Here is a 17,631-nt window from a genome sequence, read left to right on the forward strand (position 1 = left end):
GGCAGGTTCGGTTAGCAGCTGAGCCACCTAGGTGCCCTAATAACCTTGATTTTAATCATAGTCAACAAACAGAACTCCTCAGATACTCCAATTCAGGGAGAATATGTATATTTTCTTTGACTGCTAAACAGTATGTGTCTCCATCCCTGTGTGTTTCTTTCTCTCTCCTTTTCTGCCTTCCTTCCTTTCATTTTGATTTCGATTATTTAGATTTCTTTAGAATTTGTTAAGCCTCTTGTATGTGGCAAGCCTTGTGCTATGCTCCCCATATATCCCTGCCTCCCATTCCCTGTTCCTACCCCTAAAATGAAAAATAAGCAAAAGTAATTAGGACTGGAATTAGGAATCTGTGAATATTTAACCCAAACATGTGCAGTCTTAGGATGCATTCTTGCATGTACCCTTTAAAAAAACAGAGATAAGATTAAGATGAAGCATACAGAAGTTGAAATTCTAAGCTTTTATTATTAAGAATATAAAGGGGCACCTGGGTGGCTCAGTTGTTTAAGCCTCTGACTCTTGGTTTCAGCTCAGGTAATGATCTTGTGGGTCCTGAGATCTTCGAGCCCCTATTTGGGCTCCCTATTTGGGGCAGGGGAGTCTCCTTGGAGATTCTCTCCCTCTGCCCCACCCCCATGTGTGTGCACACGCATTCTCTCTCTCCCTCTCTCAAGTAAATAAACCTTTAAACAAAAAGATTATAAATATAATTAGAATGATTCCTTCCCAAATGCCAGAATATGTGGGCAAACTAGAATCTCACTTAAGCCATTGCTTTCCTTTGCCTTTAAGATAGGATTCTTACTATAAAAAGGAGAAATAGTTTTGTGTTTTTTTTTCTGAGACATTAAATCACTCGCACTACTTAATAACAGTTGTAAATAATAGCTGAGGTGATTTGTATGTGAATAAATGTGAAATTCTGTCCTGGTTTCTTCCATTAACTTATTTTCAGTTATTTTGTCACTATTTACTACAGCAAATTGGTTAGTATACCTTGGTGGTTATAGGAAAAAGGCATATTTTGGGTAAAAATATATTTAAATAGAGTATGATAAAAAATTTCCATGTCTTGTTTCAGTATAGTCTAGAAAATAATGCTCAACCCGTATCTGCAAAGCGTCTAAGCATTTTGTCAGAAAAATAGAGGATAGTATCTTACAAAAAGTACTTATATGCTTCCAGAGACAATACCTACCATTTTTTTTTTTTTTCATAACCAGTGTTTGCAGCATCACCTAAAGAACTGGATGACATGAGATATGTGGGTGAGGGGAAAAGACAGGGGCTCTGGAGTCTGCTGCCCTGATTGTGAATTGGGCTCTGGCACCTGTGGTGTTTTAATGGAAGTCATTTGTTTGAGATTCCAGAATATGCCTCTGCGATTTTAGATTAGCTGGGTCTGCCATGAGGATTAGATATAATGAAATAAGCACCCGGCGTATAATATTAAATTATTTTTAATGGCAAACAGTCAGCACTAATTAAGCAGTATACTTTTTTGCATCAGTTACTTCAAATAATGAGGGCAGAAGGGAGGGGTCAGTGTCTATAAGAATGATGTCATAATAAGGGAGACAGTGACTTAAGGCACCCAAGAATAGGAAGAGTAGAGCAGCCAGCCCATGAATTAGCCTTGGTCTCACTGAATTATACACAGGGTTGTCATACAATTTATTGTCCATTTGGAGTCAGAGGGGGCACAGTTAATACTTATGCTGTCACCAGGACTGTGTGAAGCCAGCCTACCGCGTATATACCGTCCATTGTAAACCTTTTCTCCGTCCATCTGTCTCCCGACTCTGGCTTTCTCTGATGAATTTAGCTTGTTCATGGTCCCTGGAACCCCTTCTGTCCAATCTTTCTTATTTTAGCTGCAGTTACTAAGCAAGGTAGGAGTTTGGGCTTGAGATTTTTATTATGCTAAATAATAAAATAGCTGAGGTGATTTGTATGTTATGTTATTCAAAGTGAAATAAGTTCTTCTCCTCAAACACTTTCCTCCTGTCTTCTGCTGTCCCCTTCCCTCCCCCACCCCCACCTATCATACAATTATCTGGAAGTCATGTTAAAATGCAAGTTGTGATTCAGTCGGTCTGCAGTAAAGCCTGAGATTTGATATTTTTACCAAGTTCACAGGTGATTTTGATGCTGCTCATCATTAGCCCACACATTGAAGAGAAAGGTGTTAGTTTAAATTCCAAGAGGAATCTTTTTGAGCAATTTGCTTTTCTGATTTGACCACAGTGATTGTGGCTTTGACTTCTTACGGTTTGATGGTCCTTTGGTCAGGTGCCTACCTTGGCAGTTTGGGTCTGGGGAGGTCATATGGCTACACCAAGGCAGTAGGCAGGTTAATTTGTTCTACAAGGGAGTACAGAGAGGAGATCCATACACTAAAATGATATATTCAATGTAAACTAGTTGTCCTGTTTCTTTTCCTGGAAAGCCACTGAAGAAGGAACTTGACAAGGTACCATTGGCACTGGACACCACCTCTAAACTAGCCAGTCACAACTCAGTAAATGTTTCCTCTCTGCTAAAGCCAAGAAACAATATCTTTCAAACCAGAATCTACTGCACTTTATCCAAAGAAAGATTTTATGGATGGCCATGGTTGTGTAACATTAGTATAGCAGCATAAGATACAGTGGAGAGGGAGTGTATTTTGACCAGCTCTTGGCTAATTAGAAATAATCACACTGTAAGAGCTCTTATCTTGGTATTATTCAGAGAGTTTAAGTTGATATAGTCAGGATAGAAACTTTGAGAAATTAGTTTTTTAATGGTCAACAAAGACAGATTTTGTAATTTTGTTTTGAGGGCAATTCAATGATTTGTTATGATAGAAACAGTGTTAATGAAAATGAACATATATATCACTAATATAAAAAGAATATTCATTACCTGAGAATCCTTTATTTTTTTAAAGATTTTATATTATTTATTTATTTAGAACAAGAACGAGAGCATGAGTTGGGGTGGGGGACAGAGGGGTAGGGACAGGGAGGGAGAAAGAATCTCAAGCAGATTCCCTGCTGAGCACAGAACCCGCCTCAGGGGTCCATCTCATGACCCTGAGAACATGGCCTGAGCCAAAATCAAGAGTCAGGTGCTCAACCAACTGAGCCGCCCAGGTGCTCTTTGTTACCTGGGAATCCTTTCAATTCTTAAGCTTTTTCTTTTTCTTTTCTTTTTTTTCTTTTAACCCATGCTGACATTACCTCTTGCCAGTCTTTTTACTACAAAAAATAAAACATCAGCAAAAGCCAAAATGTTTTCTCTTCTTCCATTGAATTTTTAAGAAACATTATATTTCTACTTGTGACTTACTAAATACACTACTTTATACAAAGGAGTACTAAGGTAAGGTCCATGTCTCTACGAATATTTGGAAAAAAGATGACAAATGTGTGAAAAGTTAGTGTATAATGTAAAAAATTTTGAACTGTGAAAAGTAAGACTTTAGAAAATAAGATCAATGTAAATAGTGTTCCTTGAATGGTGGAAGAGTTGGATCTGTGAGAGCCTGTTTTCTAGAAGAGAATTTGGGGCAAGATGGCTGCCCTGACGTTGCTCAGGCTGCTCAGTTAGAGTCTACCTCAGTCCTCAGCCATCCATGATTTGAAAGTTTGCTTGGCTTCAAACTGGATGATAGCTTTGAGAACTTTCATGGTTCTCTTGAACCATAATCCTCCCTTTCCCCCAAATCAGTGCTAGGACTAACTATTGGTCATTTAATATGAGATTAACAAAATTAAATATTTATATGGACTTAAGTGTACCGAATTTGAGAAATGTAAAATGTGGAAACAACTCTTCTATATTTACTGTCTACAATTAATACAACAAAAACGAGTACTATTTCTGTTATTGAAAATGTTTCAGCATTTTATCCCAGGCAATAACAAACATCTGAGTGCTATGTGGACTCATTATATGTAATCTAGGATTCTACCCCCACTTTTTTTTAGGATTCTGCCATTATTTTTTTTTAAAGATTTTATTCATTTATTTGACAGAGAGAGAGATCACAAGTAGGCGGGGGGTGGGGGGAGGTGGGAAGCGGGCTCCCTGCTGAGCAGAGAGCCTGATGCGGGGCTCCATCCCAAGACCCTGAGATCAGGACCTAAGCTAAAGGCAGAGGCCCAACCCACTGAGCCATCCAGGCGCCCCTAGGATTCTGCTATTATTAAGATGTTTTATTATAAAAGTACCTCTTTATGTTGCAAGCGCAGAGTTTGCTATTTTTTACAGAAAACTTTATTTTAGATTTGGGCAAGTAGTTCTTTCTTTCCTTCTGCCCATTTCTTTTGTATTTACTTATAGTCCTTTCAACCTGGCATCTATAAGTGTATATACACCTTGTGCACTTACTGAATACTCATACATAGAGATGAAGACACCCACAGTCATTCAGATTTCACATCCTCTTCCATGAATGTGGGAGTTGGTCCTTGTCTACCTCTCACCTAGGCTCTGGTGATCTGGTGTGATGGGAGAGGAGGGTGTGGGAATGAAAGTGATGTTAGAGTTTTATCCTCTTGGGATGACCACAGGACCACTGGCTTCTTCGTAGTTTGAATAGATTTTAACTCTGCCCTGTAGGTAAGCCCTTTATTGATTTTTTTTAAATATTGAGGTATAATTGATGCTTAACATTGTGCTAATTTCAGGTGTAAACATGATTTGATATATGTAAAATGATATTTGATATATGTAAAATGGTCACTATGATAAATCCAGTTAATATTCTTTGCCACACGTAGTTACAAATTATTTTTCCTTGTGATGAGATGAAATCATTTTTCAAATAGGAAGTAGGAAATGTGTTACTATTTTCTTTCAAGAGTAAAATTAATTTTCTGTATCCTCCAAATACTGATGTTAATGTTGGTTTTCTATCTCATATTTCATAAATTATGGTTTTTTTCCTTCTATTTATTTAAAGCTTTAACAAGTTTCTTAAAATAATATCATTTGATGTCATTCAGCCCTGAATGTCAAATATAGTTGTCTTTGGTTATAAATATCATATAGTTGGTCAGCCTGTACTTATAATCATGGCGACATTGAAAGTTCATTTATATTTATAAAAACATCATAGCTACTCAGTTTATGCTAATTGCATAAAGGTTAGGCAGAAAGCCTTTGTTACAATTAGTGGAAGGTGTTAGTAGGCTATTCATTGTGATCCCTGATTTTATGAAGTATTGCAAAAATGGGTAACCTCAGATAAAATCTTTCAATTTAGTGTCTCTAAGATTTTTCCCCAAAGTTAATTTGTTTTCCCCCCCCCCCCCCCCCATAGCATATTATCTGTCTTTTTCAGGCTCTTCTCTTCATAATACCTGGACAAGTGTTTCCTGCTGAGGTATAACCATATAATTTAGACAGAAATTTGATTTAGAATTAAAGGACCAGTTCTTAATCCTATATTTGTCATTATCAATGTGACTTTAGCAAGTTCTTCATTTTATCTTTATCAAGCCCCTTAAATTAGGAAAACTGGTGGTGTTATTTTATTCCTAGATCTGTTGTAAATTTTGTAAAGGTATAATAACTACCAAAATGATTTGTATAATTACAATGTATAATGATTCAAATCAATGATATAATTCAGATGAATCTAGAATAATATAGTCTTTGTTAGAAAGATATTAGTACTGTGACAAGTGTCTAAATAGTAATGCTTTATAAATTGTCACCAAAACTCTTACTGGCTTAGAGTACCACTGTTACTGACAGTGATGGATTTTTTTTTTATTTTAAAGATTTTTATTTATTTATTTGACAGAGAGAGATCACAAGCAGGCAGAGAGAGAGGAAGGGAAACAGGCTCCCTGCTGAGCAGAGAGCCCGATGCGGGACTCGATCCCAGGACCCTGGGATCATGACCTGAGCCAAAGGCAGAGGCTTAAACCACTGAGCCACCCAGGTGCCCCCAGTGATGGATTTTTAACACCAGAGGCAGAAATAGTAAAGAAAGTTTGGTGGAGATCTCCTGGATATCAAATAATGAATTGACATTAACAAGGGGAAAAAATCACAAAGTATTGGCTATAATACCATCAAAGATGATAGAAAACAGACGTCTTGAAGCCAGAATAAGGTGAATTATATCAGTTGTGATCCAATCTAGAAAATGGAGCCCATTCTATGTTATTCATTAGAAAAACTCAATACCAGGAACTATTAACAATGGTGTTAGAAGAGCTGAAATGCTAAACAGAAGATGGTAAAGCAATACAGAGATTGATAACAGAAGAAAGCCACTGCTACAGCTGGAGGTGGAAAAACCAGGGAGGAATTGCTGTTACTAGAACCCAAGAACCCAAGAGCCAGAGCTGCCCACCTGGTTGTGTGAGATTCATGGAAGATGCTTTCTGGCATGGGCTGGGATATGGGGAGGAAGAATCCTGAGCTGGAGCCCAGAATCAGAGAGGGTGTGTTTGTAAAGTAAGGGTAGGGATACCCACCCATTTTCTCTTTTTCCCATACTTGATCTTTGCCAGCATCTCCCATCATTTGAACTAAGCCATAAGACAATAGGCAAAGAAATCTGGGAAATGGTTTGCAAAGAATAGAGCAAACCAGCAAATGACCAAAGTGTAAGATGGAATGTGTATGAAAGCCTTTCATAATACTATTTTAGGATTTGTTTGTTTTTTTAGGTCTAAGAAGTTTGTAGTGGCTCAGGTTTCTTGCTCTCTCAGAATGTTGGGGATGAGATCTTCAGCTTCCTGTTGAGTAGTTCTGGCTCACTCACTGCAGTAAGGAGAGGAATTACTGGCAGATGAAGGGCTTAAGAGAAAACATCATAGAGCATGCACTTTAATCATTAGCCTCTAAATTACTCTAAATTTATGATTACAAGATTTCTAGTATGATTACAAGATTTCTCTGTCTACACACACCCCCAAAATACAATACACTTCTTCACTAGGCTGGAAATACCGAGAGGAAAAGCCTTTCATTCCACAGTTAGGGATGAGATGTTTAAATTACAAGTGCCTAGCTGAAGTAATATTTTTTCTATGGGGAATTTCAGTCAAAGGCCAATCAACCAATCAATCAACCAATCTGTCAGTCTCTTCCTTGAACAATGATTTACATCTGAGCCAGTGGGCACACAGACAGCTGGAAGATTGGCCGTTAAGATGGGTAAGAGAACATGCGGGGCCCAATGCCAAACTTTGGAGGTTTTGACAATGTTTCCTCTTTACCTACTATATGAGCAAAATCCACAGTGATTTCAGCACATGTGAGCACATAGGTGATATGCAGTTCTGCTTTATGGGTGGAGGGAAGATTCTTGCTTTTGCAAACTTACACTTGACCTTGGTAAAGATCTTCTTCCCCAAGAGTTTGCAAGTCAAGGTAATCAAGGTAATCTTCTTGCCTGAAATTATGCCTTTTGTTCCTTAGTCACACATTTACATTCACTCTATGGGAAAAAAATCCTATTCGTTCATGAATCTTTTAAAAGTGGGGCCACACTGGCAATAAGTGCTCTTGTTTATTAGTTTTTGTTAAGAGAATATTTGGCTTGCTGGCATCTTTTTCTGAAAATTTCCTAAAGATTGATTAAATGGGAATAAAATATCCTCAGATTCAGTCTTCCTAAACTCAGATTTGATGGCTGTCAGTTGCATTTAGTTCTCTTGGTATCAAGAGTTGCTTCCCACAATCACATGTTCAACCAGATAGTTATTGGATATTATCCACATTAATTTCTCACATGTGGCCCCAAAACTCTTCTTTGAGAAATACTTCTAGATTACTTGCCCCTTAAGGTGAATTAAACCAAGATTTCTGGGTTTTGTTGGGGGTAGAGATTTTTCATGTTCAAGTGGATCTGCATTTTTAATAGTTTCTCTGGAAAATTCTGAGGCAATTAAAGTTTGAGAACCACTGATATGCACTTATCATATGAAATATAGTTAAATAATTCTTTTTTTAAGAGTTTTTTTTTTAAAGATTTTATTTATATATTTGACAGACAGAGATCACAAGTAGGCAGAGAGGCAGGCAGAGAGAGAGAGGAAGGAAAGCAGGCTCCCCACTGAGCAGAAAGCCCGATGTGGGGTTTGATCCCAGGACCCTGAGATCCTGACCTGAGCTGAAGGCAGAGGCTTTAACCCACTGAGCCACCCAGATGCCCCTGGTTAAATAATTCTGAGTGGTGTTACTTATCCCAAGACAGCATAGAAAATCCTTTATGTTTGTTGCTGTATTCATTTCACATTGCTGTGTAACAAATTACTGCACACTTAGCAGTTCAAAACAACATCCATATCTCACAGTTAAATAGGTCATAAATGTAGACAGCCTCTTGTGACTATAGAACTGAGCTCCTTGTTTCCTTACTGGCTGTGGCAGAAGTCTCTGTCAGCTCTTTACTATGGCTTGCATTCCTCCTTATGTGACCACCTTCATCACCAAGCCATCAATGGCACACTGAAAAGCAGACATTAAATAGATATGTGACTATCACCTCTTGGTATTATCCAGTTCAACAAATAGTTATTGAATATTTACTATGTGGCAATATAAATTGATAAAGGAGTAAGGACTGGACATTTCCCTTCAATAGTTTACATTTCATAATTAAATTCCTCTAGAGGTAGAGAAACTCTTAATATTTTGATAATTTTGTCAAAAAGATTTCCTGGGGAGCCTGGGTGGCTCAGTGGATTAAGCTTCTGCCTTCGGCTCAGGCCATGGTCTCAGGGTCCTGGGATTGAGCCCCACATCGGGCTCTAGGGAGCCTGCTTCCCCCTCTCTCTCTGCCTGCCTCTCTGCCTACTTAAGATCTGTCTGTCAAATAAATAAATAAAATCTTAAAAAAAAAAAGATTTCCCACATATTGTACAAAAATACTGATTCTATGTAAATTCTAATCTTTGATCGTCTGACAGGTAACATCTTTAAATTTGATTCAACTGTGTTTCTCTTAATCATCTCTGACAATGTTCTTTCTGAGTTTAGAGTCCTCTAGTTCTTTGACTATATTGTATTGTGATTCCAAGTTCTTTCAAAGTATAAATTGCATTCTTAGTAAGATAAAATCAAGTCACTTAACATTTCTTTTCCTCAGTTTTCTCAAAAGTAAAACAAATACATATTAGTTAAGTTTGCTTTTTTCAAGTTAAAAAATCATCTTTGGCTAAATTAAATGAAAACAACACAAAGAATGGGATTCTAATGGGGAGGTACTAGAGTTTCTGACAAAACTCATGAAAGAGTTGGTAATCCACTAATCTGAAGAAGTTAGGAACAAAAGACCACCCCAGTTTTTTAAAAAGTCATGGTACCTTCAGTGATAGTAATTTTTGTACTTTTTTTCTAGAGGTTGAGATAAAAAGACCTAGTTCCAGTGACTTCTTTTCTGTCTCACAGCTTGAAATTTTTCTCATTCCCTAATATGATATGCCATCTGGAAAATGCTCTAGGAAGGAATCATATGCACTAGGTTCCCAACCCAATGGATGCTTAGTGCCTACCATCATTTGGCTGCTAAAATGCACACATGCACACACACCACACCATTGCATATCACACATCACGTAACTTTCTCATATTGCCAAAGGTAATTGTACCAAATCGTTACCACTTATTTAACATAAACCTCAACCAATCTCATTCTTCCTCAAATGGAAAGAAATCTAAGTCCTGTCCAGCTATTGCATTCAGAGATGGTATTGAGGATCCCCAATTTCTGAGGCCAGATCACCAAGTGATGTTCATTTCTTCTTTAGTTCTGTAGCAATGGAAATCATGTGATTAACAGACCAGTTAGTATATTTATCTACTATCACCACACCATAGATACAACAGTGGAAATAAAACATAAAGAAATGAGAAATGTGTTTTAATCTCCCAACACTTGATGGCAAACAAAGAAATCCAGATGAATATTGCATTCCTTTCTGCATCTGGTTCCAAAGCCACAGCTAATATGACTAACTAGTTCCACTACTCATTCCACATTTTCTTCTCTTTAGCTAGCAGTTAAACTACTTATTTTCAAGATGGCAAATCATGTTAGGGAATGAGATTTTTAACTCTGCCTATAGGATAGCCTTGACAATATTTTCCTTAGGCAAAGTGAAATGAAAAATGCTTCAGGTACTCTTATGGGCCTGTGTCCCAGTCCATTCTGTTTTTTGGACATCTTTCATTCTCTTAGTGTTCAGGATCAGTGATCATGGCCAACACACAGCTCTTCTTTTTATCTGTTCCCATAATGGCCTACATGGTGTGAAATGGGCAGTTGTCTATCCCTTTTTTGGAAGTGTCCTTCTTATAGGCCAATGGAACCCATAACTTCAGAGAATTATTGGAAGTATCATTGCTATCTCAGAAGAGACTTTTTTCCCAGGCTGATATTGGGGCTAAGAGAAAGGCAGCCTGGTTTACAGCATATATCACATCCTGAAAAGCAGCCCTTCAGGCTTGGATTACATCTTTCAGTGGCATCATAGCTGAATTTTTAATAGTTCATTCCATTATTTTAGAACATCCACAGTTTGTCAATAATGGAGTGGAGAATAAGATTAATAGCTCCATGGGAAATCCTCTGATTATTTCATTTATTTTTGTATGATATGATTTCCTTGATTGAAATTCATGTGTGGAGGAAAAGGGAGTATATAAAACATTCTGAGGGTTCTTAGGTGGTGGTGGAGGAGGAAGAATGGGTGAGTAAAATGCAGGACCAAGTCAACAATAAGTATCCATTCTACTGAGGACAAATAACTACCCTTTCTATTGTTTTACCCTGGCCTGTTATGAAAGATCTATCAATATCATCCTTCCTTCAACTTCTATTAAAAGGTCCTCCAACTTTTCCTTTTCAAGTCTCTACACCATTTGGCTGCTACCAAAGAAATATCATAAAAAAATAACCTCTGACTATCTCTGTTCTAAAGAGAATACATAACCAGACCTATCCTCAAGGTTCACTAAATGGATTTCATTGTCCATTTGGGCCTATCCATGAAAGCAACTGTACCATCACAGAGTTTCGCAGAATCATGGAAACCTGGCTGACATTTTTTATTCTCATTTTTCACAAAGAATTTCATTAAAGACCATAGACAGAGATTAAAGAAAGAACTCGTGTATGGCAGGTCATGCTCATACACCCCTGGGGCATGAATAGACTCCTTTCTATATATTGTACTTCCACTCAGTGAAGGAGGGCTCCGAAGCGTGCATGAATTTGACATTCAGTGAACCAGGTGGTGCTCAGTTCATGATGGCCAGCTGGATAAAGAATCAGGACCTGTTATCAAAAAGCAAAGTTACCCCAGGAAGAATACAGGGCCCTGCACTAAATCTTATTTTTTACTGACAGAATTTCTCTGGTTGGAGATTAGCCCAGGCTCCATGCCCAATCCCGAGCTGCTACAGATGCCTAGACTGCCATCTGATCTAGTGTGTCTTCACCAAGGTCAAGTGGAAAAGCCACTTTCATTGCAATCAAAAACCAGATAATGTGCCCCCTTTTTTTTTAAGGCTAAAAATTCTTTTATTTTTTCTCACCATAGCACCTACCCTCCCCAATGTCCATCACCCAGCCACCCGATCCCTCCTACCCACCCTCCCCTCCAGCAACCATCACTTTGTTTCCTGAGATGAAGAGTCTCTTATGTTTTACCTTCCTATGTGGTTTCATCTTGTTTCATTTTTCCCTCCCTTCCCCTATGATCTTCTGTCTTGTTTCTCAAATTTCTCCTATCAGTGAGATCATATGATAATTGTCTTTCTCTGGTAGACTCATTTCGCTTAGCACAATACCCTCTAGTTCCTTCTTCTAAGCAATAAAGAGGTCAAGTTTTAAGAACTTATCCTTCACTTTGGAGGGGGAAAACTGAATCCCTCTGTACTTTCTTACCCTCAATATTGGTTTTATCATTTTAAAATCAATGCCCTTTAACTTTTTATATATACCTATATACATATATATTTATTTATTTATATTAGTAAACTCCTTAGTGTGAAAGTTTGACTTCAAAATGTAGCATCATTCTTTTGTACATGTTTAAGATAGCATTATTAAATAGTATATAATCTGGATTATAGTTTGAAAATATGTTGATTACTTACCTTTTGAAAGATTTTTGTGGTATTAAGGATGTCGATGTGCAAGACTTCTGTAATCAGCAGTTAAAATTTTTGCATATAAGTAAAAGATAAAACATAGAACAGTGCTGTTTACTCAATAACAGTATTATAAAAGTTGAGCAAAGCAGAAATCAAAGAATGGAAAAGTCATCAGAAGGATCTGAAGAAAGGAAATAAGAAAAATGAGGAAGAAATTTGTAGGTGACAACTACAAATGGACAAAGGCAGGAATGTGTCAGGGTTTTAGACTGGGGAAGGAATGGGGCTGCCCAGCAAAGGATCGATCTATTATCTATCGATTATCTATCATCTGTCTTTGTTTCAAGTTTTTATTTAAATTCTAGTTAGTTAACATATAGTGCAATACCAGTTTCAGGAGTAGAATTTAGTGATTTGTCACTCACATATGACATCCGGTGCTTCTCACAGGTGTCCTCCTTCATATTCATGACCCCTTTTGCCCATCCACTGTTTGCCTCCCCTTCTCTTTTTTTTTCCTTCTTTCCCCGATGTCATCTGTTTTATTTCTTAAATTCCACGTATGAGCATATAGTATTTGTCCTTGTCTGACCAGCTTATTTCTCTTAGCATAATACAGTCTAGCTTCATCCATGTCATTGCAAATGGCAAAATTTCATACTTTTTGATGGCTGACTAATATTCCACTATATGTATATTCTGTATACATACATATCATTTTTCTTTATGCATTCATTAGTTGATGGACATTTGGGCTCTTTCCATACTTTGGCTATTGCTGACAATGCTGCTATAAACATTGGGTGCAGTGCTCGCTTCGGCAGCACATATACTAAACATTGGGTGCATGTTCCCCTTGGAATCAGTATTTTTGTATCCTTTGGGTAAGTACCTATGAGTGAAATTGCTGGAACATAGGATAGTTCTATTTTTAACTTTTTGAGGAATCTCCATACTGTTTTCCAGAGTGGTTCCACTAATATGCATTTCCACCAACAGTGGAAGAAGGTTTCCCTTTCTCTGGGTCCTTGTCAATACCTGTTGTTTCCTGTGTTGTTAATTTTAGCCATTCTGACAGATGGAAACTCATCATAGTTTTGATTTGTATTTTTTTGATGATGAGTGACATTGAGCTGTCTTTTAGTTGTTAGTTGTTTGTCTGTTAGCTATTTGTATATCTTGTTTGGAAAAATGTCTCTTCATGTCTTCTGACCATTTAACTGGATTATTTGTTTTTTGGGTATTGAGTTTGATTAAGTTCTTTATAGCTTTTGGATACTAACTCTTTACCAGATATGTCATTTGCAAATATCTTCTCCCATGTGTAGGTTGTCTTTCAATTTTATTGTTTGTTTCCTTCACTGTGAGGAAATTTTTATCTTGACAAAGTCCCAGTAGTTCATTTTTGCTTTTGTTTCCCTTGCCTTTGGAAATATGTCGAGTAAGAAGTTGCTACAGATGATGTCAGGTTGCTGCTTGTGTTCTCACGAAGGATTTCTTTAGAATGGATTGCCTGCTTCATGTTGCAGAGTAGAGGGAACTATGGTGTAAGATGTAGAGTATGGACATATAATCTCACTCATATGTGGAATTTAAGAAACAAAATAGTCGAACATGGGGGGGGGGATAAAAGAGAGAAGCAAACCATAAACAGACTCTTAAATGTAAAGAACAAACTGAGGGTTGCTGGAGAGGAGGTGGGTGGGGGAGGGGAGGGGTTAAATGGGTGATGGGTATTAAGGAGGGCACTTATACCGATCCCTGGGTGTTGTACCTAAGCAATGAAGGAATTAGTGAATTCCTACACCCAAGCCTAATATTACAATGTATGTTAACTAACTGGAATTTAAATAAAAACTTGAGAGAAAAAATGAAGGGTATAGTCTAGCAATGGATATACTTCAGTTTTTTTTTTTAGGGGACTCTAGACTAGAAGAAGACTTAGAACAGAAGGTAGGAGTGATAAAGTGATGAAGGGGCTGGCCCCTAAACTCCATTTTGTTAAATAGACTTTGAAGGATTTAAAAATTTTTTTTCTATTTTTTTGCATATTAAGGTACCAATCTTTTGACACAGGGTTATTTGCGTCTGTATTTTGGATTTAAAAATTAGCTTTATGTTCAGATATTAAAGGGCAGTTTAATAAGGAGGCACCAAAGGACTGGGGGCAGAGGACTGTGATGCATTTGGGGGAACACCATAAAAGCTTTCTGGACCCTATAAGCATCTGACCTGGATTTTTGGATTGAATTTCCAAGTACTAATCTTAAAATGAGGATTATATATATATTTTTTCCTATTCATTTTGCCTAAGGCACTTGGCCTAAAGACCGTAATGAAGAACTACTGAAAGTAGCTGAATGAGAATGTAGGTCAGGTGCTTTGGGAGATTTCATATATATATACATCACATTATGTTTATATATGGAGAGAACACATATATGCATATTTATATACTTATATATATAAATATATCATACTTGATGTTATAGGTTAATTCTCTTTATATAGAGAGAGCTAACCATTGACTCTTGTGACGACATTAGACATAATTTAAACAAATAGTATTTCTAGGATTTGTGCTAATTGATGAAGGGAGTGGGGAGTAGGGAAGGAGAAAGAAGGAAATGAATAGCTGGTTAGTTTTACAGCAACTTACAGGTAAAAGCCACAGCTGAGCTCATTTGCATGGTCCTCTGCGCAGCCCCAAATCCATCCCAGCAAAACCAACCTCAGAGCAATGCAACCCAAACATCCAACGGCCTTCCTGATGTCACTGGATGCCACGTTTCCTGTCATCACATTCCACATTCTTTTCTGTTGCTAGGTACCCTGGGCACTCTTAATTTCCAGAGCTCCAGGTGCCGTTTTCTCCTTGGTCCTCAAACACAGAGTTCTTAGTTCCAGTGCTATGGTACCCAGGCTGAAACTTGAGAGAAGCACCAGCGTTCTGGGCGTGCGAACCTAAAGGCCATACCTACAGATCACAACACTGTACCCTTTGTATAGCAGCTCGCTACCCACACACCAGCAGCCACTTAGGATGGAGCAAATGATCTTGGGTAAGGAAGCAGATTTCCCCTTTGAAGCAATAAGCAGGTATGAGTTGGTTATCATAAACAGGAGTCTGAGATGGGTGGTTTCAAATTCTGAAAAAGTATCTCTAAGGAAGAGGAAATAAAAATCATTAACAGGGTTGCGAGAAACCAGACAATAAAAAACGGTTCATTTAGCTTCAGTTTAATGTCTGCTCACTCTTGATTTCTGTGTTTTTCTAATATAGACCTCAAAAACTCTGTTTTAAATTTTGATTTATAAAATAGTGGCATGTGACATTACTGGTTCTTTTACCAATTAAATGATAAAATGTGTGAATATATAAATTTCATACAAATGAGTAAATCATTCATTTGTTCTTGAGAAAACATACTGATTTACTCACGAATGAAATATGGAAAGCTGTAGAATTTAGTTACCTTGGTAACATCTGGAGTGAACTACTCTGTCTAAAAATACTTTCTCCTTTATTATTTATACTTTATACCAAAATTATAAATACATGACTTTTATTAAATATTCTCCTGATAGATCATAATGTTTATCTTATTTAAAATGTGAGTAAATGGTATGATAGTTACGAAATATGTATGACGATTTCAGGCTAAAGACACAGTGTACTATTTTAAAATTTTAGCTATGATAGACATTGGTTTTGTTTCATGCTAGCATAGATTTGTTTTGTTTTGTTTTTAAAAGATTATTTATTTATTTATTTGAGAGAGAGAGAGAGAGAATGAGCAAGAGAGCACAAACGGGGAGGAACGGAGGGAGAGGGAGAAGCAGGTTTCTTCTGTTTGAGCAGGGAGCCTGACAGAGACCTGGGGCCCCATCTCAGGACCCTGAGATCATGACCTGAGCCAAGGTAGATGCTTAACTGACTGAACCATGCAGGCACTCATAGATTAGGTTTTAAAATGTAATATACCTTCAGAGTTATTCACTCTTTCAACATATTGATAAAATTTTTTTACATAAAATGTTTAGCATTTTTTAAGGGATTCTAGTACACAAATGTTAAATCACACTTTTCTTCATGAATTTGATGATTGGCCTAGAATATGTCCATTGTGCTTCTCTTTGGATTTCTGTGTTAAGAAATAACTTAAATAATCAGAAATGACCTTGCATACTTTAGCATTGGATCTGACTTCACATAAAGGACATGCGCAATTTTCTGAATTACTTAGATATATTATTCCCTGAATTCTTTATTTCAAAAACCTTATATATTTCATGATTAAAAGAATGTTTTTGATTTCTCAGTAACTATGGGAAATGCCATGTCATATTCTTTATGACTGATTTTCTCTAAATTCTGTTTGTTTTCTTTCTACATGAAGTCTTTTGTTGAATGGGGATGAAAAGGAGTAATTTATGAATAGAATCTTGCCATTTGTGTTATGCCCCAATAATGGGTCCGTGATTAAAGGAGTGAAACTGATACAAAGCGAAAGTCAAGCAAAGCTTTATTTTGCTCCAAGCATCAAGAATCAAACTGACAGGCCAGGGCCAAGCCTCTTACAGAGAGGGCGACCCTTCTCTGTTTCCCAGATTAGCTTTTAAGGGCAAAGGCCATGCAGTCGGGCCTGGCCACTCACAGGTGGCCAATGAGATTGTAACACACACAGGAAACTCCACAGTGATACTAGGTGACCAATTGAATTACAGTTTATCCTAATAGGCATTTGAACCAGCCTATCACACCTTGGTTAGGATTGGCACCAAAAAGGCTCCCAAAGGGCAGGGCCCATACTCCTTGGTAGCTAGGAAGACAGTATGCAACCCCCACCACTGATCGGATGTCTCCACCTGTCTGACCCACCCTTGTATCTGTGCTTTGTTACCTGGAGCTGGTTTCCCAGGCTTGTTTTTAAGTAAATCCCCTGGGGTGAAGGGGAGACGGGACAGTTTAAGGGTTAAACGAGGTTTTTGTTTAACTTTAATGAAAGCCTCTTGCTTAAATAGGTCCTTACAATTTGAATACATTTTAACTTTTTCACAAAATAGTTTTAAAATATTAAATTTTTAAAATTTAAGTTTTTAAAGTATTATTTTACTGAAAATTAAGCTTGGTGTCCTTTGTTTTCATTTTCCCTTGGAGCTGGAGATCTGGGCTTCCTCTTGGACCCACGTCTGTCCTACTCTCAGTCTTACCCGTTCTTTTCTTATGATGATTCGATCCCTGCCTGTTCTACACTACTGCTGTTTTGATTCAGGCTTTCAACAATGCTGATTCAGATGACTTCTAGAGCTCTTAATGGTTTCCCATTTTGTCACCTTTATCCCATTCTCCTCATCAGTCAGAGTAATCTCTTTAAAAAAATTTTTTTTTTCACATCATTTCTAACAATAAAATTGATCCTATTCACGCTCAAGGTCCAAGCCAAGCTCTTCATCCTCTGCCTCCCTATCTAGGTTTCCCTTTCTGATTCTATTTACAGTCAGCACCCCAACCTTATT

At 37.4% G+C, this 17,631-nt stretch overlaps 1 protein-coding gene across 9 annotated transcripts in view; it reads left to right on the plus strand.

Annotated features, from left to right (window-relative positions):
• Positions 1-17,631, plus strand: part of NOL4 (nucleolar protein 4) — a 390,701-nt gene that overhangs the window by 180,206 nt on the left and 192,864 nt on the right. The window contains exon 1 of one of the 9 annotated variants that reach the window (XM_032859657.1): positions 14,987-15,173. The exons of 7 other annotated variants lie outside the window; for them this stretch is intronic. In XM_032859657.1, coding sequence (XP_032715548.1) covers positions 15,155-15,173 — 19 coding nt within the window. In that variant the 5' untranslated portion in view covers positions 14,987-15,154. Of the gene's footprint in view, positions 1-14,986; positions 15,174-17,631 lie in introns of those variants that run through there. One more of the 9 variants, XM_032859661.1, reaches the window with a different exon arrangement.

This window comes from Lontra canadensis, unplaced genomic scaffold (assembly GCF_010015895.1).
Source record: "Lontra canadensis isolate GAN:19392208 unplaced genomic scaffold, GSC_riverotter_1.0 scaffold17, whole genome shotgun sequence".
In the NCBI taxonomy this organism is placed as follows: domain Eukaryota; kingdom Metazoa; phylum Chordata; class Mammalia; order Carnivora; family Mustelidae; genus Lontra; species Lontra canadensis.